Raw genomic sequence first — 25,014 nt, forward strand, 5'->3', positions numbered from 1 at the left:
AAAATGTCCCAAAACTACAACTCCCATCATGCCCTGCCAGCCGAGCATCTGGAGAGCTCATACTGCTCTCAGTGAACAGCTCCGCTTGGGCCACAGGTCTGATTCTCTTATCACGTACACACGAGGCCTGCCGCAACACAAGAACTTTGTTCCAGAATATTCCCAGCAGAAACAGATCACCTGACTCAGCGACGCCACGCGCTGACGTCACTGGTTGGCGGCTGAGGAGCGATAGGCCCGCTTCTGTCCTATTGTTAGGCTTACGCTCTGTGCCACACACAACATGGCCGCCGTCGCTCGTGATGGACGTTACGCAGTACCGCTTCGCAGACGTCACGTAGCCCCTCCCTTCCCCCCGCCTTCAGGTTGGTGCGTCGACTTCGGCTGACGTCAGTTCCTGTAAGAGAGGAAGTCGGAGACGGACGCGGCTGAGAGCGGACAGGTGTGTAAACGTTCATAAGCGGCGGCTGCGTTTGTGGTTCGTCGTGTCGGTGTGTGTTTTAGGATGGCGGAGTGATACGGCCTGATCAGGGTTAGAGTGTTACCGCCCTGTGCTCCTTGCTGGGGGGTGTGGTGATTCCTCCGCAGAGGCCCGGCACCTTCATGGGGGGGAAAGGTGTAAAAATGGCGGCGGCTGGTCGGTCGTCCTCTCATCATCCAATGTGGGGAATTAGAATGGGGGCATCCTATATATCCGAAAAATAGTACCCACCTCAAAATAACAACCGCATCCTACATGCGCTGTGTGACTGAGGCCTGCCCTTCCCCCCATGGTTTTGTATGGCTCTGTTCACACTGGTCATCACTTCTAAGACAGTCTTATTGTTTCATAGTGAGCTCAGTCCAACTTAGGTCCCAGCATACTGTGTGTATAGACAGTACCTTAAAGGGGTACTCCAGCAAGAAAACTGGTGCCAGAGATTTATAATTTACGTCTATTCAAAACTCTCCAGTCTTCCAGTACTTATCAGCTGCTGTATGTCCTGCAGGAAGTGGTGTATTCTCTCCAGTCTAACACAGTGCTCTCTGCTGCCACCTCTGTCCATGTCAGGAACTGCCCAGAACAGGAGCAAATCCCCATAGAAAACCTCTCCTGCTCTCCAGACTGGAAAGAATACACCACTTCCTGCAGGGCACACAGCAGAAGGTAAATACTGGAAGACTGGACCTTTTTTAATAAAGTAAATTAGAAATTTCTGGCACCAGTTGATTTGAAATCTTTGGGGGGGTAGGAGTACCTCTTTAAAGGGGTTGCCTGATATCTTATAACTGTTTAGGATTCGGGTAATTTTTTGACAAATTAAAAAATATATATATATCTTCTATAAACAGTGCCCCCTTTGTTCCCAGGCTGTGTGTTGTATTGCAGCTTAGCTCTTGTGAAGAATTCTAATGCTATCCATGGGACGCAACTTCTAGGTAACGAGGCTGAAGTTGGTTTCTTATTCGGCCAGTTTCTTATTCGGGGCTGAAGTTGGTTTCTTATTCGGCAGTTTCTTATTCAGAGGATTTTTCTTTTTCCTGTTTTAGCTATTATTCTTACAGAAAATGAATAATATTCATACCCTACGGTAAGTGAGGGGCCCTGAGAGGACTGGTGATAAAAATGGCAAAAAAGACCCCACGGTTGGCATAAAAATGGGCATGAAAGTAAAACCACAAAATTATTATTTAAAAATAAAATTGACTTTGGGCCACTGATCTCACCCTGATAATACACAGAGCGGGATCCCCTGCATCACACCCAAGAGAGTCCAGCCTGGCCCAAAGTGGTTCTGGGTATAAAAACTGGCGTCAAAGTGGGCACATAGCCATTTTTCATTATTTGAATAAGTAACAGGTATTTTCAAAGGGTTAAATGAGTTTGGGCCACTGATATCACACTGATAATACACAGAGAGGGATCCCCCGCATCACATCCAAGAGAGTCCAGCCTGGCCCAAAGTGGTTTTTGGTATAAAAACTGGCATCAAAGTGGGCAGATTGGCATTTTTTCCCAATTTGAATAAGTAACAGCTGTTTTCAAAGGGTTAAATGAGTTTGGGCCACTGATCTCACACTGATAATACACAGAGAGGGATGCCCCGCATCATACCCAAGAGAGTCCAGCCTGGCCCAAAGTGCTTCTGGGTATAAAAACTGGCATCAAAGTGGGCACATAGCCATATTTCATGATTTGAATAAGTAACAGCTATTTTCAAAGGGTTCAGTGAGTTTGGGCCACTAATCTCACACTACGTACACACAGATAGGCATGCCCCGCATTACATCCAAGAGAGTCCAGCCTGGCCCAAAGTGGTTCTGGGTATAAAAACTGGCATCAAAGTTGGCAGATTGGCATTTTTCCCAATTTGAATAAGTAACAGGTATTTTCAAAGGGTTAAATGAGTTTGGGCCACTGATCTCACACTGATAATACACAGAGAGGGATGCCCCGCATCACATCCATTAGAGTCCAGCCTGGCCCAAAGTGGTTCTGGGTATAAAAACTGGCATCAAAGTGGGCACATAGCCATTTTTCATGATTTGAATAAGTAACAGCTATTTTCAAAGGGTTAAATGAGTTTGGGCCACTGATCTCACATTGATATTACACAGAGAGGGATGCCCAGCATCACATCCAAGAGAGTCCAGCCTGGCCCAAAGTGGTTCTGGGTATAAAAACTGGCATCAAAGTGGGCAGATTGGCATTTTTTCCTAATTTGAATAAGTAACAGCTGTTTTCAAAGGGTTAAATGAGTTTGGGCCACTGATCTCACACTGATAATACACAGAGAGGGATGCCCTGCATCATACCCAAGAGAGTCTAGCCTGGCCCAAAGTGGTTCTGGGTATAAAAACTGGCATCAAAGTGGGCACATAGCCATATTTCATGATTTGAATAAGTAACAGCTATTTTCAAAGGGTTCAGTGAGTTTGGGCCACTAATCTCACACTACGTACACACAGATAGGCATGCCCCGCATTACATCCAAGAGAGTCCAGCCTGGCCCAAAGTGGTTCTGGGTATAAAAACTGGCATCAAAGTTGGCAGATTGGCATTTTTCCCAATTTGAATAAGTAACAGGTATTTTCAAAGGGTTAAATGAGTTTGGGCCACTGATCTCACACTGATAATACACAGAGAGGGATGCCCCGCATCACATCCATTAGAGTCCAGCCTGGCCCAAAGTGGTTCTGGGTATAAAAACTGGCATCAAAGTGGGCACATAGCCATTTTTCATGATTTGAATAAGTAACAGCTATTTTCAAAGGGTTAAATGAGTTTGGGCCACTGATCTCACATTGATATTACACAGAGAGGGATGCCCAGCATCACATCCAAGAGAGTCCAGCCTGGCCCAAAGTGGTTCTGGGTATAAAAACTGGCATCAAAGTGGGCAGATTGGCATTTTTTTCTAATTTGAATAAGTAAAAGCTGTTTTCAAAGGGTTAAATGAGTTTGGGCCACTGATCTCACACTGATAATACACAGAGAGGGATGCCCTGCATCATACACAAGAGAGTCTAGCCTGGCCCAAAGTGGTTCTGGGTATAAAAACTGGCATCAAAGTGGGCACATAGCCATATTTCATGATTTGAATAAGTAACAGCTATTTTCAAAGGGTTCAGTGAGTTTGGGCCACTAATCTCACACTACGTACACACAGATAGGCATGCCCCGCATTACATCCAAGAGAGTCCAGCCTGGCCCAAAGTGGTTCTGGGTATAAAAACTGGCATCAAAGTTGGCAGATTGGCATTTTTCCCAATTTGAATAAGTAACAGGTATTTTCAAAGGGTTAAATGAGTTTGGGCCACTGATCTCACACTGATAATACACAGAGAGGGATGCCCCGCATCACATCCATTAGAGTCCAGCCTGGCCCAAAGTGGTTCTGGGTATAAAAACTGGCATCAAAGTGGGCACATAGCCATTTTTCATGATTTGAATAAGTAACAGCTATTTTCAAAGGGTTAAATGAGTTTGGGCCACTGATCTCACATTGATATTACACAGAGAGGGATGCCCAGCATCACATCCAAGAGAGTCCAGCCTGGCCCAAAGTGGTTCTGGGTATAAAAACTGGCATCAAAGTGGGCAGATTGGCATTTTTTCCTAATTTGAATAAGTAACAGCTGTTTTCAAAGGGTTAAATGAGTTTGGGCCACTGATCTCACACTGATAATACACAGAGAGGGATGCCCTGCATCATACCCAAGAGAGTCTAGCCTGGCCCAAAGTGGTTCTGGGTATAAAAACTGGCATCAAAGTGGGCACATAGCCATTTTTCATGATTTGAATAAGTAACAGCTGTTTTCAAAGGGTTAAATGAGTTTGGGCCACTGATCTCACACTGATAATACACAGAGAGGGATGCCCCGCATCATACCCAAGAGAGTCCAGCCTGGCCCAAAGTGGTTCTGGGTATAAAAACTGGCATCAAAGTGGGCACAGAGCCATTTTTCATGATTTGAATAAGTAACAGGTATTTTCAAAGGGTTAAATGAGTTTGGGCCACTGATCTCACACTAGGTACACACAGATAGGCATGCCCCGCATTACATCCAAGAGAGTCCAGCCTGGCCCAAAGTGGTTCTGGGTATAAAAACTGGCATCAAAGTGGGCACATAGCCATTTTTCATGATTTGAATAAGTAACAGCTATTTTCAAAGGGTTAAATGAGTTTGGGCCACTGATCTCACATTGATATTACACAGAGAGGGATGCCCAGCATCACATCCAAGAGAGTCCAGCCTGGCCCAAAGTGGTTCTGGGTATAAAAACTGGCATCAAAGTGGGCAGATTGGCATTTTTTCCTAATTTGAATAAGTAACAGCTGTTTTCAAAGGGTTAAATGAGTTTGGGCCACTGATCTCACACTGATAATACACAGAGAGGGATGCCCTGCATCATACACAAGAGAGTCTAGCCTGGCCCAAAGTGGTTCTGGGTATAAAAACTGGCATCAAAGTGGGCACATAGCCATATTTCATGATTTGAATAAGTAACAGCTATTTTCAAAGGGTTCAGTGAGTTTGGGCCACTAATCTCACACTACGTACACACAGATAGGCATGCCCCGCATTACATCCAAGAGAGTCCAGCCTGGCCCAAAGTGGTTCTGGGTATAAAAACTGGCATCAAAGTTGGCAGATTGGCATTTTTCCCAATTTGAATAAGTAACAGGTATTTTCAAAGGGTTAAATGAGTTTGGGCCACTGATCTCACACTGATAATACACAGAGAGGGATGCCCCGCATCACATCCATTAGAGTCCAGCCTGGCCCAAAGTGGTTCTGGGTATAAAAACTGGCATCAAAGTGGGCACATAGCCATTTTTCATGATTTGAATAAGTAACAGCTATTTTCAAAGGGTTAAATGAGTTTGGGCCACTGATCTCACATTGATATTACACAGAGAGGGATGCCCAGCATCACATCCAAGAGAGTCCAGCCTGGCCCAAAGTGGTTCTGGGTATAAAAACTGGCATCAAAGTGGGCAGATTGGCATTTTTTCCTAATTTGAATAAGTAACAGCTGTTTTCAAAGGGTTAAATGAGTTTGGGCCACTGATCTCACACTGATAATACACAGAGAGGGATGCCCTGCATCATACCCAAGAGAGTCTAGCCTGGCCCAAAGTGGTTCTGGGTATAAAAACTGGCATCAAAGTGGGCACATAGCCATTTTTCATGATTTGAATAAGTAACAGCTGTTTTCAAAGGGTTAAATGAGTTTGGGCCACTGATCTCACACTGATAATACACAGAGAGGGATGCCCCGCATCATACCCAAGAGAGTCCAGCCTGGCCCAAAGTGGTTCTGGGTATAAAAACTGGCATCAAAGTGGGCACAGAGCCATTTTTCATGATTTGAATAAGTAACAGGTATTTTCAAAGGGTTAAATGAGTTTGGGCCACTGATCTCACACTAGGTACACACAGATAGGCATGCCCCGCATTACATCCAAGAGAGTCCAGCCTGGCCCAAAGTGGTTCTGGGTATAAAAACTGGCATCAAAGTGGGCACATAGCCATTTTTCATGATTTGAATAAGTAACAGCTGTTTTCAAAGGGTTAAATGAGTTTGGGCCACTGATCTCACACTACGTACACACAGATAGGCATGCCCCGCATCACATCCAAGAGAGTCCAGCCTGGCCCAAAGTGGTTCTGGGTATAAAAACTGGCATCAAAGTGGGCAGATTGGCATTTTTTCCTGATTTGAATAAGTAACAGCTGTTTTCAAAGGGTTAAATGAGTTTGGGCCACTGATCTCACACTGATATTACACAGAGAGGGATGCCCCGCATCACAACCAAGAGAGTCCAGCCTGGCCCAAAGTGGTTCTGGGTATAAAAACTGGCGTCAAAGTGGGCACATAGCCATTTTTCATTATTTGAATAAGTAACAGGTATTTTCAAAGGGTTAAATGAGTTTGGGCCACTGATATCACACTGATAATACACAGAGAGGGATCCCCCGCATCACATCCAAGAGAGTCCAGCCTGGCCCAAAGTGGTTTTTGGTATAAAAACTGGCATCAAAGTGGGCAGATTGGCATTTTTTCCCAATTTGAATAAGTAACAGCTGTTTTCAAAGGGTTAAATGAGTTTGGGCCACACTGATCTCACACTGATAATACACAGAGAGGGATGCCCCGCATCATACCCAAGAGAGTCCAGCCTGGCCCAAAGTGCTTCTGGGTATAAAAACTGGCATCAAAGTGGGCACATAGCCATATTTCATGATTTGAATAAGTAACAGCTATTTTCAAAGGGTTCAGTGAGTTTGGGCCACTAATCTCACACTACGTACACACAGATAGGCATGCCCCGCATTACATCCAAGAGAGTCCAGCCTGGCCCAAAGTGGTTCTGGGTATAAAAACTGGCATCAAAGTTGGCAGATTGGCATTTTTCCCAATTTGAATAAGTAACAGGTATTTTCAAAGGGTTAAATGAGTTTGGGCCACTGATCTCACACTGATAATACACAGAGAGGGATGCCCCGCATCACATCCATTAGAGTCCAGCCTGGCCCAAAGTGGTTCTGGGTATAAAAACTGGCATCAAAGTGGGCACATAGCCATTTTTCATGATTTGAATAAGTAACAGCTATTTTCAAAGGGTTAAATGAGTTTGGGCCACTGATCTCACATTGATATTACACAGAGAGGGATGCCCAGCATCACATCCAAGAGAGTCCAGCCTGGCCCAAAGTGGTTCTGGGTATAAAAACTGGCATCAAAGTGGGCAGATTGGCATTTTTTCCTAATTTGAATAAGTAACAGCTGTTTTCAAAGGGTTAAATGAGTTTGGGCCACTGATCTCACACTGATAATACACAGAGAGGGATGCCCTGCATCATACCCAAGAGAGTCTAGCCTGGCCCAAAGTGGTTCTGGGTATAAAAACTGGCATCAAAGTGGGCACATAGCCATTTTTCATGATTTGAATAAGTAACAGCTGTTTTCAAAGGGTTAAATGAGTTTGGGCCACTGATCTCACACTGATAATACACAGAGAGGGATGCCCCGCATCATACCCAAGAGAGTCCAGCCTGGCCCAAAGTGGTTCTGGGTATAAAAACTGGCATCAAAGTGGGCACAGAGCCATTTTTCATGATTTGAATAAGTAACAGCTATTTTCAAAGGGTTAAATGAGTTTGGGCCACTGATCTCACACTAGGTACACACAGATAGGCATGCCCCGCATTACATCCAAGAGAGTCCAGCCTGGCCCAAAGTGGTTCTGGGTATAAAAACTGGCATCAAAGTGGGCACATAGCCATTTTTCATGATTTGAATAAGTAACAGCTGTTTTCAAAGGGTTAAATGAGTTTGGGCCACTGATCTCACACTACGTACACACAGATAGGCATGCCCCGCATCACATCCAAGAGAGTCCAGCCTGGCCCAAAGTGGTTCTGGGTATAAAAACTGGCATCAAAGTGGGCAGATTGGCATTTTTTCCTGATTTGAATAAGTAACAGCTGTTTTCAAAGGGTTAAATGAGTTTGGGCCACTGATCTCACACTGATATTACACAGAGAGGGATGCCCCGCATCACAACCAAGAGAGTCCAGCCTGGCTTAAAGTGGTTCTGGGTATAAAAACTGGCATCAAAGTGGGCACATAGCCATTTTTCATGATTTTAATAAGTAACAGCTATTTTCAAAGGGTTAAATGAGTTTGGGCCACTGATCTCACATTGATATTACACAGAGAGTGATGCCCCGCATCACATCCAGGAGAGTCCAGCCTTGCCCAAAGTGGTTCTGGGTATAAAAACTGGCATCAAAGTGGGCAGATTGGCATTTTTTCCTAATTTGAATAAGTAACAGCTGTTTTCAAAGGGTTAAATGAGTTTGGGCCACTGATCTCACACTGATAATACACAGAGAGGGATGCCCTGCATCATACCCAAGAGAGTCCAGCCTGGCCCAAAGTGGTTCTGGGTATAAAAACTGGCATCAAAGTGGGCACATAGCCATTTTTCATGATTTGAATAAGTAACAGCTGTTTTCAAAGGGTTAAATGAGTTTGGGCCACTGATCTCACACTGATAATACACAGAGAGGGATGCCCCGCATCATACCCAAGAGAGTCCAGCCTGGCCCAAAGTGGTTCTGGGTATAAAAACTGGCATCAAAGTGGGCACATAGGCATTTTTCATGATTTGAATAAGTAACAGCTGTTTTCAAAGGGTTAAATGAGTTTGGGCCACTGATCTTACACTACGTACACACAGAGAGGCATGCCCCGCATCAGATCCAAGAGAGTCCAGCCTGGCCCAAAGTGGTTCTGGGTATAAAAACTGGCATCAAAGTGGGCAGATGGGCATTTTTGTCCTATTTTGAATAAGTAACAGGTATTTTCAAAGGGTTAAATGAGTTTGGGCCACTGATCTCACACTGATAATACACAGAGAGGGATCCCCCGCATCACATCCAAGAGAGTCCAGCCTGGCCCAAAGTGGTTCTGGGTATAAAAACTGGCATCAAAGTGGGCAGATTGGCATTTTTTCCTAATTTGAATAAGTAACAGCTGTTTTCAAAGGGTTAAATGAGTTTGGGCCACTGATCTCACACTGATAATACACAGAGAGGGATGCCCCGCATCACATCCACCAGAGTCCAGCCTGGCCCAAACTGGTTCTGGGTATAAAAACTGGCATCAAAGTTGGCAGATTGGAATTTTTTCCTGATTTGAATAAGTAACAGCTATTTTCAAAGGGTTAAATGAGTTTGGGCCACTGATCTCACACTGATAATACACAGAGAGGGATCCCCCGCATCACATCCAACAGAGTGCAGCCTGGCCCAAAGTGGTTCTGGGTATAAAAACTGGCATCAAATTGGGCACATAGGCATTTTTCATGATTTGAATAAGTAACAGCTGTTTTCAAAGGGTTAAATGAGTTTGGGCCACTGATCTTACACTACGTACACACAGATAGGCATGCCCCGCATCAGATCCAAGAGAGTCCAGCCTGGCCCAAAGTGGTTCTGGGTATAAAAACTGGCATCAAAGTTGGCAGATGGGCATTTTTGTCCTATTTTGAATAAGTAACAGGTGTTTTCAAAGGGTTAAATGAGTTTGGGCCACTGATCTCACACTGATAATACACAGAGAGGGATGCCCCACATCACATCCAAGAGAGTCCAGCCTGGCCCAAAGTGGTTCTGGGTATAAAAACTGGCATCAAAGTGGGCACATAGGCATTTTTTCCTAATTTGAATAAGTAACAGCTGTTTTCAAAGGGTTAAATGAGTTTGGGCCACTGATCTCACACTGATAATACACAGAGAGGGATGCCCCGCATCAGATCCAAGAGAGTCCAGCCTGGCCCAAAGTGGTTCTGGGTATAAAAACTGGCATCAAAGTGGGCACATAGCCATTTTTCATGATTTGAATAAGTAACAGGTATTTTCAAAGGGTTAAATGAGTTTGGGCCACTGATCTCACACTGATATTACACAGATAGGCATGCCCCGCATCACATCCAAGAGAGTCCAGCCTGGCCCAAACTGGTTCTGGGTATAAAAACTGGCATCAAAGTTGGCAGATTTGAATTTTTTCCTGATTTGAATAAGTAACAGCTATTTTCAAAGGGTTAAATGAGTTTGGGCCACTGATCTCACACTGATAATACACAGAGAGGGATGCCCCGCATCACACTGATAATACACAGAGAGGGATGCCCTGTGGGTCCTTACCAGACTTTGGAGCAAATGCCAAACTTTACTGAAACGGTAATGAGGATTAAGGTAAAACACACCTTTATCCATGGTGTTTTTGGTGCAATAAGGAGCTATCAGCAGTTTAGATTAATCTAACTGGCTGACAGTTCCCCTTTAATAATGGTCATTATTTGCCCTTATTTTTACTTTGTTTAAACATAGCCTAAAGGGGTATCCTGGAAAAATTGAAAAAAAAAAGAACGAAAATTAACCCTTAACTAAAGAACTTATATATTCCTTGTTGGCTTTACTCGGAGATTGCTGGTCCAGTCACATGATGCAACCTTTCTTACAGTGATGTCCTACTTCCTTTCATCTTCTTGGGTATGGTGACGTCAGCACTTGGGGGCAAAGCCATCTCTCGTACCCAGAACGGCCTTCCTACACGTGCGCAGTGCGATCATTAGTATTGCAGCATGCATCTGCTAATCCCACTGGGTACAGGGACATCAATGCTCCCGTAATCAGGTTCTGCTGGCTACAAGGGCAGTCTTACTGGCTACAAAGGGGTCCTATATGGCTAGAAGGGGACCCTGACATTGCAGGCAACACATAGGACAAATATATTTCAATGGCCCTGTTCACACATCTGTACAAGTGTTCAGGTCCACGTCCCGCGCTACAAAAAAATAAAGGATAGATTATAGTGCGGACTTGCATTTGCGGCACGAATCATTGTCTTCTACATAGTGCTCCGTAAACTGCGTAGCACTGTTACTGCACATTCATAGTGCGGTCCACCATTACAGGTCCGTATTCACTGGCTGAACTATGGATGTGTGAATGAGGCCTAACATAGCCTAAAGCAGACCTGTCAGCAGAAAACATTGCTGCAGGTATTGTTATTATAGAAATGTATTCAGGGTTAGCCGAGAAATGTTTAATAAGAAGAGATGGGACAGCTAATTCTGGGATCCTGTCATGCTGACAAATGCCTCCTGAGTACTTTAGCCCTGTTTGCTTAAAGGGGTAGTGCGGCGCTAAACATTTATTCACAAAATACCCAGAACCACTTTGGGCCAGGCTGGACTCTCTTGGATGTGATGCGGGGCATCCCTCTCTGTGTAATATCAGTGTGAGATCAGTGGCCCAAACTCATTTAAAGGGAACCTGTCACCCCCCGTGCCGGGGTGACAGGCTCCCGAACCCCCGTTAGAGCCCCATATACTTACCTAATCCCGCCGGGTCCCGCTTCTGGAGGTGGTCGGGTGACGGAGATCTCAGCCTCTGCAGCCCGGCGCGCGCTGAGAGATGAGTCCAACGCTCATAGAGAATGACGGAGCGCTGGACTCTCCTGTCATTCTCTATGGGTGTTGGACTCATCTCTCAGCGCACGCCGGGCTGCAGAGGCTGAGATCTCCGTCACCCGACCACCTCCAGAAGCGGGACCCGGCGGGATTAGGTAAGTATATGGGGCTCTAACGGGGGTTCGGGAGCCTGTCACCCCGGCACGGGGGGTGACAGGTTCCCTTTAACCCTTTGAAAATAGCTGTTACTTATTCAAATCATGAAAAATGGCTATGTGCCCACTTTGATGCCAGTTTTTATACCCAGAACCACTTTGGGCCAGGCTGGACTCTCTTGGATGTGATGCGGGGGATCCCTCTCTGTGTATTATCAGTGTGAGATCAGTGGCCCAAACTCATTTAACCCTTTGAAAACAGCTGTTACTTATTCAAATTAGGAAAAAATGCCAATCTGCCCACTTTGATGCCAGTTTTTATACCAAAAACCACTTTGGGCCAGGCTGGACTCTCTTGGATCTGATGCGGGGCATCCCTCTCTATGCAATATCAATGTGAGATCCGTGGCCCAAACTCATTTAACCCTTTGAAAACAGCTGTTACTTATTCAAATCATGAAAAATGGCTATGTGCCCACTTTGATGCCAGTTTTTATACCCAGAGCCACTTTGGGCCAGGCTGGACTCTCTTGGATGTGATGCGGGGCATCCCTCTCTGTGTAATATCAGTGTGAGATCAGTGGCCCAAACTCATTTAACCCTTTGAAAACAGCTGTTACTTATTCAAATTAGGAAAAAATGCCAATCTGCCCACTTTGATGCCAGTTTTTATACCCAGAACCACTTTGGGCCAGGCTGGACTCTCTTGGATGTGATGCGGGGGATCCCTCTCTGTGTATTATCAGTGTGAGATCAGTGGCCCAAACTCATTTAACCCTTTAAAAATACCTGTTACTTATTCAAATTGGGAAAAATGCCAATCTGCCAACTTTGATGCCAGTTTTTATACCCAGAACCACTTTGGGCCAGGCTGGACTCTCTTGGATGTAATGCGGGGCATGCCTATCTGTGTGAACCTAGTGTGAGATCAGTGGCCCAAACTCACTGAACCCTTTGAAAATAGCTGTTACTTATTCAAATCATGAAATATGGCTATGTGCCCACTTTGATGCCAGTTTTTATACCCAGAACCACTTTAAGCCAGGCTGGACTCTCTTGGGTATGATGCAGGGCATCCCTCTCTGTGTATTATCAGTGTGAGATCAGTGGCCCAAACTCATTTAACCCTTTGAAAATAGCTGTTACTTATTCAAATCATGAAAAATGGCTATGTGCCCACTTTGATGCCAGTTTTTATACCCAGAACCACTTTGGGCCAGGCTGGACTCTCTTGGTTGTGATGCGGGGCATCCCTCTCTGTGTATTATCAGTGTGAGATCAGTGGCCCAAACTCATTTAACCCTTTGAAAATAGCTGTTACTTATTCAAATCATGAAAAATTGCTCTGTGCCCACTTTGATGCCAGTTTTTATACCCAGAACCACTTTGGGCCAGGCTGCACTCTCTTGGTTGTGATGCGGGGCATCCCTCTCTGTGTAATATCAGTGTGAGATCAGTGGCCCAAACTCATTTAACCCTTTGAAAACAGCTGTTACTTATTCAAATTAGGAAAAAATGCCAATCTGCCCACTTTGATGCCAGTTTTTATACCCAGAACCACTTTGGGCCAGGCTGGACTCTCTTAGATGTGATGCGGGGCATCCCTCTCTGTGTAATATCAGTGTGAGATCAGTGGCCCAAACTCATTTAACCCTTTGAAAATAGCTGTTACTTATTCAAATCATGAAAAATGGCTATGTGCCCACTTTGATGCCAGTTTTTATACCCAGAACCACTTTGGGCCAGGCTGGACTCTAATGGATGTGATGCGGGGCATCCCTCTCTGTGTAATATCAATGTGAGATCAGTGGCCCAAACTCATTTAACCCTTTGAAAATAGCTGTTACTTATTCAAATCATGAAAAATGGCTATGTGCCCACTTTGATGCCAGTTTTTATACCCAGAACCACTTTGGGCCAGGCTGGACTCTGTTGGATGTGATGCGGGGCATCCCTCTCTGTGTATTATCAGTGTGAGATCAGTGGCCCAAACTCATTTAACCCTTTGAAAACAGCTGTTACTTATTCAAATTAGGAAAAAATGCCAATCTGCCCACTTTGATGCCAGTTTTTATACCAAAAACCACTTTGGGCCAGGCTGGACTCTCTTGGGTATGATGCGGGCATCCCTCTCTGTGCAATATCAATGTGAGATCCGTGGCCCAAACTCATTTAACCCTTTGAAAACAGCTGTTACTTATTCAAATTAGGAAAAAATGCCAATCTGCCCACTTTGATGCCAGTTTTTATACCCAGAACCACTTTGGGCCAGGCTGGACTCTGTTGGATGTGATGCGGGGCATCCCTCTCTGTGTATTATCAGTGTGAGATCAGTGGCCCAAACTCATTTAACCCTTTGAAAACAGCTGTTACTTATTCAAATTAGGAAAAAATGCCAATCTGCCCACTTTGATGCCAGTTTTTATACCAAAACCCACTTTGGGCCAGGCTGGACTCTCTTGGATCTGATGCGGGGCATCCCTCTCTATGCAATATCAATGTGAGATCCGTGGCCCAAACTCATTTAACCCTTTGAAAACAGCTGTTACTTATTCAAATCATGAAAAATGGCTATGTGCCCACTTTGATGCCAGTTTTTATACCCAGAACCACTTTGGGCCAGGCTGGACTCTCTTGGTTGTGATGCGGGGCATCCCTCTCTGTGTATTATCAGTGTGAGATCAGTGGCCCAAACTCATTTAACCCTTTGAAAATAGCTGTTACTTATTCAAATCATGAAAAATTGCTCTGTGCCCACTTTGATGCCAGTTTTTATACCCAGAACCACTTTGGGCCAGGCTGCACTCTCTTGGTTGTGATGCGGGGCATCCCTCTCTGTGTAATATCAGTGTGAGATCAGTGGCCCAAACTCATTTAACCCTTTGAAAACAGCTGTTACTTATTCAAATTAGGAAAAAATGCCAATCTGCCCACTTTGATGCCAGTTTTTATACCCAGAACCACTTTGGGCCAGGCTGGACTCTCTTGGATGTAATGCGGGGCATGCCTATCTGTGTGAACGTAGTGTGAGATCAGTGGCCCAAACTCACTGAACCCTTTGAAAATAGCTGTTACTTATTCAAATCATGAAATATGGCTATGTGCCCACTTTGATGCCAGTTTTTATACCCAGAACCACTTTGGGCCAGGCTGGACTCTCTTGGGTATGATGCGGGGCATCCCTCTCTGTGTATTATCAGTGTGAGATCAGTGGCCCAAACTCATTTAACCCTTTGAAAACAGCTGTTACTTATTCAAATTAGGAAAAAATGCCAATCTGCCCACTTTGATGCCAGTTTTTATACCAAAAACCACTTTGGGCCAGGCTGGACTCTCTTGGGTATGATGCGGGCATCCCTCTCTGTGCAATATCAATGTGAGATCCGTGGCCCAAACTCATTTAACCCTTTGAAAACAGCTGTTACTTATTCAAATTAGGAAAAAATGCCAATCTGCCCACTTTGATGCCAGTTTTTATACCCAGAACCACTTTGGGCCAGGCTGGACTCTCTTGGGTGTGATGCAGGGCATCCCTCTCTGTGTATTATCAGTGTGAGATCAGTGGCCCAAACTCATTTAACCCTTTGAAAACAGCTGTTACTTATTCAAATCATGAAAAATGGCTATGTGCCCACTTTGATGCCAGTTTTTATACCCAGAACCACTTTGGGCCAGGCTGGACTCTCTTGGATGTGATGCGGGGCATCCCTCTCTGTGTAATATCAGTGTGAGATCAGTGGCCCAAACTCATTTAACCCTTTGAAAACAGCTGTTACTTATTCAAATTAGGAAAAAATGCCAATCTGCCCACTTTGATGCCAGTTTTTATACCCAGAACCACTTTGGGCCAGGCTGGACTCTCTTGGATGTGATGCGGGGGATCCCTCTCTGTGTATTATCAGTGTGAGATCAGTGGCCCAAACTCATTTAACCCTTTAAAAATACCTGTTACTTATTCAAATTGGGAAAAATGCCAATCTGCCAACTTTGATGCCAGTTTTTATACCCAGAACCACTTTGGGCCAGGCTGGACTCTCTTGGATGTAATGCGGGGCATGCCTATCTGTGTGAACCTAGTGTGAGATCAGTGGCCCAAACTCACTGAACCCTTTGAAAATAGCTGTTACTTATTCAAATCATGAAATATGGCTATGTGCCCACTTTGATGCCAGTTTTTATACCCAGAACCACTTTAAGCCAGGCTGGACTCTCTTGGGTATGATGCAGGGCATCCCTCTCTGTGTATTATCAGTGTGAGATCAGTGGCCCAAACTCATTTAACCCTTTGAAAATAGCTGTTACTTATTCAAATCATGAAAAATGGCTATGTGCCCACTTTGATGCCAGTTTTTATACCCAGAACCACTTTGGGCCAGGCTGGACTCTCTTGGTTGTGATGCGGGGCATCCCTCTCTGTGTAATATCAGTGTGAGATCAGTGGCCCAAACTCATTTAACCCTTTGAAAACAGCTGTTACTTATTCAAATTACGAAAAAATGCCAATCTGCCCACTTTGATGCCAGTTTTTATACCCAGAACCACTTTGGGCCAGGCTGGACTCTCTTAGATGTGATGCGGGGCATCCCTCTCTGTGTAATATCAATGTGAGATCAGTGGCCCAAACTCATTTAACCCTTTGAAAATAGCTGTTACTTATTCAAATCATGAAAAATGGCTATGTGCCCACTTTGATGCCAGTTTTTATACCCAGAACCACTTTGGGCCAGGCTGGACTCTGTTGGATGTGATGCGGGGCATCCCTCTCTGTGTATTATCAGTGTGAGATCAGTGGCCCAAACTCATTTAACCCTTTGAAAACAGCTGTTACTTATTCAAATTAGGAAAAAATGCCAATCTGCCCACTTTGATGCCAGTTTTTATACCAAAAACCACTTTGGGCCAGGCTGGACTCTCTTGGATCTGATGCGGGGCATCCCTCTCTATGCAATATCAATGTGAGATCCGTGGCCCAAACTCATTTAACCCTTTGAAAACAGCTGTTACTTATTCAAATTAGGAAAAAATGCCAATCTGCCCACTTTGATGCCAGTTTTTATACCCAGAACCACTTTGGGCCAGGCTGGAGTCTCTTGGATGTGATGCCGGGCATCCCTCTCTGTGTATTATCAGTGTGAGATCAGTGGCCCAAACTCATTTAACCCTTTGAAAATAGCTGTTACTTATTCAAATCATGAAAAATGGCTATGTGCCCACTTTGATGCCAGTTTTTATACCCAGAACCACTTTGGGCCAGGCTGCACTCTCTTGGGTATGATGCGGGGCATCCCTCTCTGTGTATTATCAGTGTGAGATCAGTGGCCCAAACTCATTTAACCCTTTGAAAATACCTGTTACTTATTCAAATTGGGAAAAATGCCAATCTGCCAACTTTGATGCCAGTTTTTATACCCAGAACCACTTTGGGCCAGGCTGGACTCTCTTGGATATAATGCGGGGCATCCCTCTCTATGCAATATCAATGTGAGATCCGTGGCCCAAACTCATTTAACCCTTTGAAAACAGCTGTTACTTATTCAAATTAGGAAAAAATGCCAATCTGCCCACTTTGATGCCAGTTTTTATACCCAGAACCACTTTGGGCCAGGCTGGACTCTCTTGGGTGTGATGCAGGGCATCCCTCTCTGTGTATTATCAGGGTGAGATCAGTGGCCCAAAGTCAATTTTATTTTTAAATAATAATTTTGTGGTTTTACTTTCATGCCCATTTTTATGCCGACCGTGGGGTCTTTTTTGCCATTTTTATCACCAGTCCTCTCAGGGCCCCTCACTTACGGTAGGGTATGAATATTATTCATTTTCTGTAAGAATAATAGCTAAAACAGGAAAAAGAAAAATCCTCTGAATAAGAAACTGCCGAATAAGAAACCAACTTCAGCCCCGAATAAGAAACTGGCCGAATAAGAAACCAACTTCAGCCTCGTGGTAGGGGTGGTGCTGTTACTGGAAGGAAGCAGCCATGTTTTGTAGTCCAGGACAACCCTTTTATTCGTTGTCCTCCAGCTGTTGCAAAACTACCACTTCCATTACAGTCTCCATCTGCTCTGGCATGCTGGGAGTTGTAGTTCTGTAACTGTAAATAGTGATATAGGTTTTTTCCATCATGGAAAGAGATGGTTTGAAACAAGATATGTAACCCCCCCCCCCCCCCCCCCCCCCCCAATATTGATCCCCGGAATGGGAGGGTGATGAGGCCTATCAAAGTCAGGGCCTGTTCACACTGAGTAAAAGGAGCGGAATTACAAGCGGACGCTGCTTGTGATTCAGCCTGTGACATTGATTCCATGCCATGCCTCAACTCTCTGCCCAAAGAATTGACATGTTGGAGAGTGGCGGTGCATGAGGCATCACATGGAATCAATATGACAGGCTGAAGTGGCGTCTGTGGTGCAGGCTGCGCCTGAAATTCTGCCTCTTTTACTCAGTGTGAACGGCGCTTATGGTTTAATGTATAAGTACATAAAGAGTAATCTCCGATATATAAGTATGAGGATAGTGTCACATGCACAATACCTCTTCAGCTAGCCGGATGCTGGACCCCATTAGCCACCATGGGTTACTCATGTTACATAGCTGCCGGCCTTTATATACTTTATGGGATCATCAGGCGTCTCATAGGGCGACCTCTATGTCCTGGCAACATGCTGTAACTTGTGGCCCTCCAGCTGTTGCAGAACTATTCCCATCAGGCCTGGAGAGCCAAAGCTTTAGCTGTCAGGTATGATGGGACTTGTAGTTTAGCAACAGCTGGAGGGCCATAAGTGTGACACCTGTGCTGTGATGTATCTCTTCACATTCATGTATTTTGGTACTAGGGCTGGGCAATATGGCCAAAAAATAAAATCTTGATTTACATTTTTTTTTGGGACGATTCTCGATTTAAATCTCAATTTTTTTTTCTTTTTTGCTAAACAGAACATTTTGCTCCTTACAGCGTCAAATACTATTTAATTGATGTTTGAGACAACAACTGTATTGCTTCCCATTGTAACAGTGCTCTATCTGTGCCTCTATGTAGTAAACAAGCCCTCTCTGTGCCCCATATAAGTCTTTTCCCAAATATGTGCAACTCTGTATATAGTATAGGAGATCTTCTTTGTGCCTTCTTCTAGGTAGGGTGTAGTAGTGTAGGGATAGTGCATAAGAGTTGTAGTATTACAGGTATAGATAAGGGGAGCTGGGGTCGACTGGTACAGCTGGGGGGGACTGAGGGGGGACTGGGGCAGCTGGGGGTAACTGAGGGGGGACTGGGGCAGCTGGGGGTAACTGAGGGGGAACTGGGGCAGCTGGGGGTAACTGAGGGGGGACTGGGGCAGCTGGGGGTGACTGAGGGGGGGGAATGAGGGGAGACTGGGGATGACTGGGATAGCTGGGGGTGACAGGGGACTGGGGCAGCTGGGGGTGACAGGGGACTGGGGCAGCTGGGCACACACCCCTTCGCCTCTTCTTACACCCGGCACAGGCGCTCTCCTCCCGGCTGCACATGAAGCTCCCCGGCCTCTGCAGGGTAAGGTGATTGCATTGCTGCAGGTCCTGGGGCTGTACATCATTATCAGGGGTCTGCACTGCACCTCCCGATCCTGCTGTACAGCTCTAGGACTTGTAGTGATGCGATCACCTTACCCTACAGAGGCCGGGGAGCTTCATCTGCGGCCAGGACGCTAGGGGGCGGCGGCTCTGCTAGCTTAAGCAGCTGGAGGCCGCCCGCACACCTCACCTTACGGCCCGCAGCCACCACCTCACACCTCACCGCCCGCAATGATTTTTTTGTGAAAATCAAATTTACGATTTTCACAAAAAAATCTTATCGATTCTAAAATTTGGGGCGAATTAATTGAATTAATTTGATTAATCGCCCAGCCCTACTTGGTCCCATGCCATTTAAATCCAGTGGAAAGTTTCTGTGCAGTTTTTTTTTTTTTTTTTTCCCGCTGTGGTAGAAATAAGAAGCAGCTGTAGCCTCAGCATGAAATAGGTGCGGACTGGGCACCATGAAATGTTAGTGGAGCTAATCCCACTGTGCAGCAGGAATCCAGGGGCCTGCCTCCAATTTCTGAAAAAAGATGCAATGAAAATTGATTGAAACACATGGCACCTGTCAGTATAAATAGGGTCACCGCCTAATACCTGTCCTGTGGCTGTATTGCTTGCACAGTCCCTTAGTACTATCTGTAATATGTTCCAGCAGTCTATACAGGGGTTATCCAGGCTATGGAAACCATGTCCGTTTTCTTACAGAAAGAGCGCCACTCTTGTCCTCTGGTTGGGTGTGGGGTTTTGCCGATTGATTCCATTGAAGTGAATGAAGCTGAATTGTAATACCACACACTACCTGAGGACTGGGGTGGCGCTGAGGAATTTTTTTTTTTTTTTCTATTCCAGTTAACCCCTGGTGTCCTTTACAGATACATTTACATATCCTGGATTTTGGTTGCTGACTTTGCAGTAACCAGGATTTTATAGCTTTGTTCTCAGTACTGTAATATGCTCTGTGGTTTTCCTGACCAGTTCTATGAACCACGCTGTGTCCTGCTGCTATTGTTTTTTTTCCACTTCATTGTGGAAAACCAAAGCAACAAAAACCTCCTGGAACAATTACAATTGTGGTTTTTAATTAAAACATTTCCTAGAACGGCTTCTTTAAAGGATTTTTCTTTCCCATCTGCTATTTTTCTGGCCATCTGGTCGTTCATGGATGTGCACTTGGCCCTGTTAGTTGTGCAGCTTTAAAGGGGTTATCCAGCGCTACAAAAACATGGCCGCCTTCCACCTCTCTTGTCTCGAGTTGCAATTAAGCTCCATTTACTTCAATGGAACTGAGTTTAGAACCCCACTCAATCTGGAGACCAGAGGGGAGGGGGGGGGGGGTTATTTGGCTGTTTTTTTGTAGCGCTGGATAACCCCTTTAAGGGTAGCTTCACATGTACCCGATCTGCAGCGGATTTCATGCTGCAAGTTTGCAGCGAAATTCCCTATGGATCCTGTAGTGTGAAGCTGAATGGGTCCAATACATGTAGCGGATCCGCTGCCTGTATGGGACCCGGCCCCTTTAAACTGCCCCTCCCCCGGCGGCAGCCTACAGCCCCGAGCATACATTACCTGCTCAGCTACCGCAGCTGTGTGTGAGGCTCCCGTCTCTGCCGTGCACTGATTGGCTGATGGGGAGTGAGGGGAGCCAGGAGCGTCACACACAGCTGTGTCGCCGAGCAGGTAATGTATACTTGGGGCTGCGGGCAGCGGGGGGGGGGGGGGTTATAAAGGGGCCGGGTCCCATACAGGCAGCGGATCCGCTGCATGTATGGGACCCATTCAGCTTCACACTACAGAATCCGCTGGGGATTTTGCTGCAAACTTGCAGCGTGAAATCCGCTGCAGATCCGGTATGTGTGAAGCTACCCCAATATCTCTGCAGGCAGAATCCCTACAAACCATGTCAGCTGTATATGCCGAGGAGTCCCTGATGTATATGTCCCATGTATACCTATCATGCATGTCATCTGTCATACAGCTGGAGGGCGGCAGCGTCACACACCAGCTGTGTATCATATGAACATGACATGATAAGAAGTTGCAGAACTCTCATCATAAGACGCTGAAGCTTTATTTACAGAAAGCTCCTGTTCCGGCTCCGTTCACATTGACTTTTTCCCCCTCCAGGTTGTTCTGTTGGTTCATAGTTACTGAAAAACAGAGAGACGTTTGTGTTAATGAATAGGCCTCTGACTTCAGGTGGCCTCTGCCTCTATTCTGTCAGTGCCCATTGTCTCCGCTGGGCTGAGTAATGCAATCCGCTACACAGCTCAATAGACCCTGGATCTATAACAAAAAATAAAATCTGTTGGAAACCAAAGCCCTAGACTGATGTCTGATCAGAACCTTAACCACAGTGCCAGTAGGACTGCTAATCTGAAGAGAGTATAAAAGTGAACAGGGCGAAAATCACAAGAGGAGACTGTCAGATAGGTCTGATCTATTTCAGCAGATTTGTTGCAGTAATATGACACCAGGTTTGCATAAATGCATGGACGCCCTGCGGTAACAACCCCCATTCACATGCATGGGACACATTTTCAGCATAGATTAAAATTTTATCACCAGCGGTGGTCACATTACTGTAGATGTAGAAGCTGTTAGGAGCTTTTACATACATCAGGTAGCTATCTGGCTGTGTGTTAAAGGGGTACGCCGGCAATTTATTTATTTTATTTTGCTCCAATCAGCTGGTACCAGAAAGTAATAACTATTTGTAAAATACTTCTATACTAAAAATCAGCTGCTGTATGTCCTGTAGGAAGTGGTGTATTCTTTCCAGTCTGGCACAGCGCCCTCTGCTGCCACCTCTGTCTATGTCAGGAACTGTCCAGAGCAGGAGATGCTTTCTGTAGGGATTTGCCACTGCTCTGGACAGTTCCTGACATGGACAGAGGTGGCAGCAGAGAGCACTGTGTCAGACTGGAAAGAATACACCACTTCCTGCAGGATATTCAGCAGCTGATAAGTACTGGAAGACTGGAGATTTTTAAATAGAAGTAAATTATAAATCTGTATAGCTTTCTGTTACCAGTTGATTTTAAGAAAATATATTCGCCGGAGTGCCCCTTTATTAAGTGCCACTGCTATGAAGAAGCAGTTATTGAAATAAAATATTAAGTGTCCAGGGTGGTAGGAAACGATAATAGAATTGAATTTTATACTCACCCTGCTTGATTGTTCCCACTACCACTGCTCTGGGGTGACCTCTGACAGTGTATATTGTCAGAGGTTATTTACAGCAGGTTTTCAAGGGAAGAAAGTTGTAAAAATATGATGCGTATTAACCTGCCTGATTCTCCCTTTGATGGTGTTCCAACAGAGCCTGATGACACAGCTTTTTTTTTTTTTCTTAGAAAAACCCCTTTAAGGACATGTCCACACATGGACAATTTGTTGAGGATTTTCCCTTTTAACCCCTTCAAGATCCAGAACAAAATTACCTAAATGACCAGGCCCAATTTTCATTGTTGCATTTTATCCTGCGTTTATACGTAACGATTATTGTGCGAATTTGCGCGATAACGATCGAATTCGAACGATAATCGTACGTGTAAACGCAGCGCATGATCAAACAACGAATGAGAAATCGTTCATTTTGATCTTACAACAAGTTCTCAAATCGTCGTTCGCAAAAAATTTGAAGATCGTTCCGTGTAAACAGTCGTTCCGTGTAAACAGTCGTTCGCCGAATTAACCAATGTGTGAGATAGGCTTAAGCGATCGCAAAACGAATTTTCCATACGTTGTATCGTTCCGTCTAAATGCTGATTGTTATGAAAAGAAAAACGTTACTCCGACATCGTTAATCGTACGATCGGGCCAATTATCGTTTTGTGTAAACGCAGCATTAGTTTTTTCCACCTCGCCTTCTAAGAGCTCTAGCGCTTTCTGTTTTCTATCCGCAGGGCCATGTAAGGGCTCAGGCTTTCAGAACGAGTGTACATTGTAATGGCGTTTTTCATTTTACCCTAACATGTAACCTATATAATAATGTATTGTCTTTGTGTCATGTGGGAGGCATCAGTAATGTGAATAAATCTTCAGCAGTTCTGTTAAAGAGGTTATCCAGAATTAGAAAAGCGTAGCTGCTTTCTGCCAGACCAGCGCCACCCTCGTTCTCAGGCTGTGCATGGTATTGCAGTTCAGTTTAACTGACTTGAGGACAGGAATGGTGCTGTTCCTATAGGGATGCAGCTATGGTTTTCTAATTTCTCTTGTTCTTCCATCATCCATGTAGCTTCTTATGTATAAATGTTTTTCTGTCCCTGTCTCGGCCTCGGTTGCTCTTTCCCATATGCTTCTTCTATAATGACCTTGTATGACCCATGGGGAAGGGGGGGGCCAGTCTGCTTAGTGTCGGCCCCTTATTGAAGCATCATTAGCGATGTGACTGGCTTGTTTGTGCCACGCTTGGTTTGTCATTTGTTTTCCCGCTGAGCGTTTGGTTTCTCGATTGAAGCAGAGCTATGTGACCTTCTCCAGTGAGGAGAGGGAGAGCGGCGTCTCCAGATTTCCTCTGAGCAGTAATAAGACGACAGATTAGAGAGTAAGCAGCTCTGCGATTCCTCCTCACTCATTGCATTTCTTCCTCTCCTTGCAGGCGGCTTCTGCGCAGGACCCGTGACTTCTCACTCCTGTCCGTGTGAGTGATGACCAGGCTTTGAAATTGTTTGGCTAGAGAACAGAAAGAAGAACCCATGATTCCTATATGCCCTGTAGTTTCATTCACCTATGGTAAGTGCGTCTTGTGTCGGCTTGTCTTAGGAATGCATGCATTGATCTGCGTCCTGGACTGAATGCTCAGTATTGGAAAATAAGCAATGTAAGGCTGGAATAATTTGCTTAAAGGGAACTTGTCAGCTAAAAAAGACATCCCAAAATGCTTACATGGCCACATAGCTGTGTAAGTAGTGAGACCACATACCTTCAGTCAGGAGGAAACCATACACTTTAGACACCTGTTCTGCTGTACCCACTGACGGTGGCGGTTTCAGACACCTTTAGTATCAGTTGTATGGGCACCTAAAGGCTGCAATAATAGAAACATAGAATATTGTCAGCAGATAAAGACCTGGGAAGATGGTTACACAGTGCAATGCCTAGTGTAGGACCTGAGAATACCAAAGACAGGAGTGATGCTCCACCATGTCAGACCCCTGCCCTAAGTGTAACATCATCTCCTTGAATGTTCCTGTAAGGAAAATTTGACATACTGATACCCATATTGAGACGTGTCACTTTTTAGATTAAAATTTTAGGTACTTAATAGGTATATGTTGTCTTTTACACCCTGGCAAGTAGTGTGCACCAGTCTGTTATACCTGCTAGTGCGTCTGCTGATCTTTATTGCTATGCAACGATGTTTGAGCTCTCAGTATGGATGACATCGCCCTTCTATCTTTTATGGAACTTTAATTGTTGCGTTTATAACTATTGGAGATGTCTCTGGACGTTAGCCCTGACCAGATCCATGACCGTTTCTGCTATATTGTAAGAGATTTAGTTTTTTTATTTGCAAAATAATGTAACTTTCTAAATCCTAATGTGTTGCTGCGGTAGAATCTGTATAACCTCAGTACATAGTGGGCTGCGCTGTTACTTCTGCAGTAAAACTGAGAGCATGTTGCCCCTGGCTGCTGTCTGTTCAGAGAGGGAGATGCTTTTAGATAGAGAGGAGCCAGAGATCACCCAGGATGTGTGTGGTGAGAGAATCCACAGAAAACGAGCAGAAACAGTGACCACTCATAGCTGCTGAAACATGAGATCTAGTGAAGCTGCAGCATCCTGGTCTTACAGACCTCACATCCAGCTTATGTTACCGGGAGGGATATGCG

General features: G+C 45.0%; 1 protein-coding gene across 3 annotated transcripts in view; it reads left to right on the forward strand.

Moving 5' to 3' along the window:
• The first annotated feature begins 335 nt into the window (after window positions 1-335).
• Window positions 336-25,014, forward strand: part of ZFR (zinc finger RNA binding protein) — a 55,841-nt gene continuing 31,162 nt past the window's right edge. For all 3 annotated transcript variants that reach the window (XM_069963132.1, XM_069963133.1, XM_069963134.1), the window contains exons 1-2: window positions 336-442; window positions 23,781-23,914. In XM_069963132.1, the coding sequence (XP_069819233.1) occupies window positions 23,878-23,914 (37 nt within the window). In that variant the 5' untranslated portion in view covers window positions 336-442; window positions 23,781-23,877. The remainder of the gene's footprint in view (window positions 443-23,780; window positions 23,915-25,014) is intronic.

The sequence above is a fragment of the Dendropsophus ebraccatus genome, chromosome 3 (genome assembly GCF_027789765.1).
Source record: "Dendropsophus ebraccatus isolate aDenEbr1 chromosome 3, aDenEbr1.pat, whole genome shotgun sequence".
NCBI classification, from domain to species: Eukaryota; Metazoa; Chordata; class Amphibia; order Anura; family Hylidae; genus Dendropsophus; species Dendropsophus ebraccatus.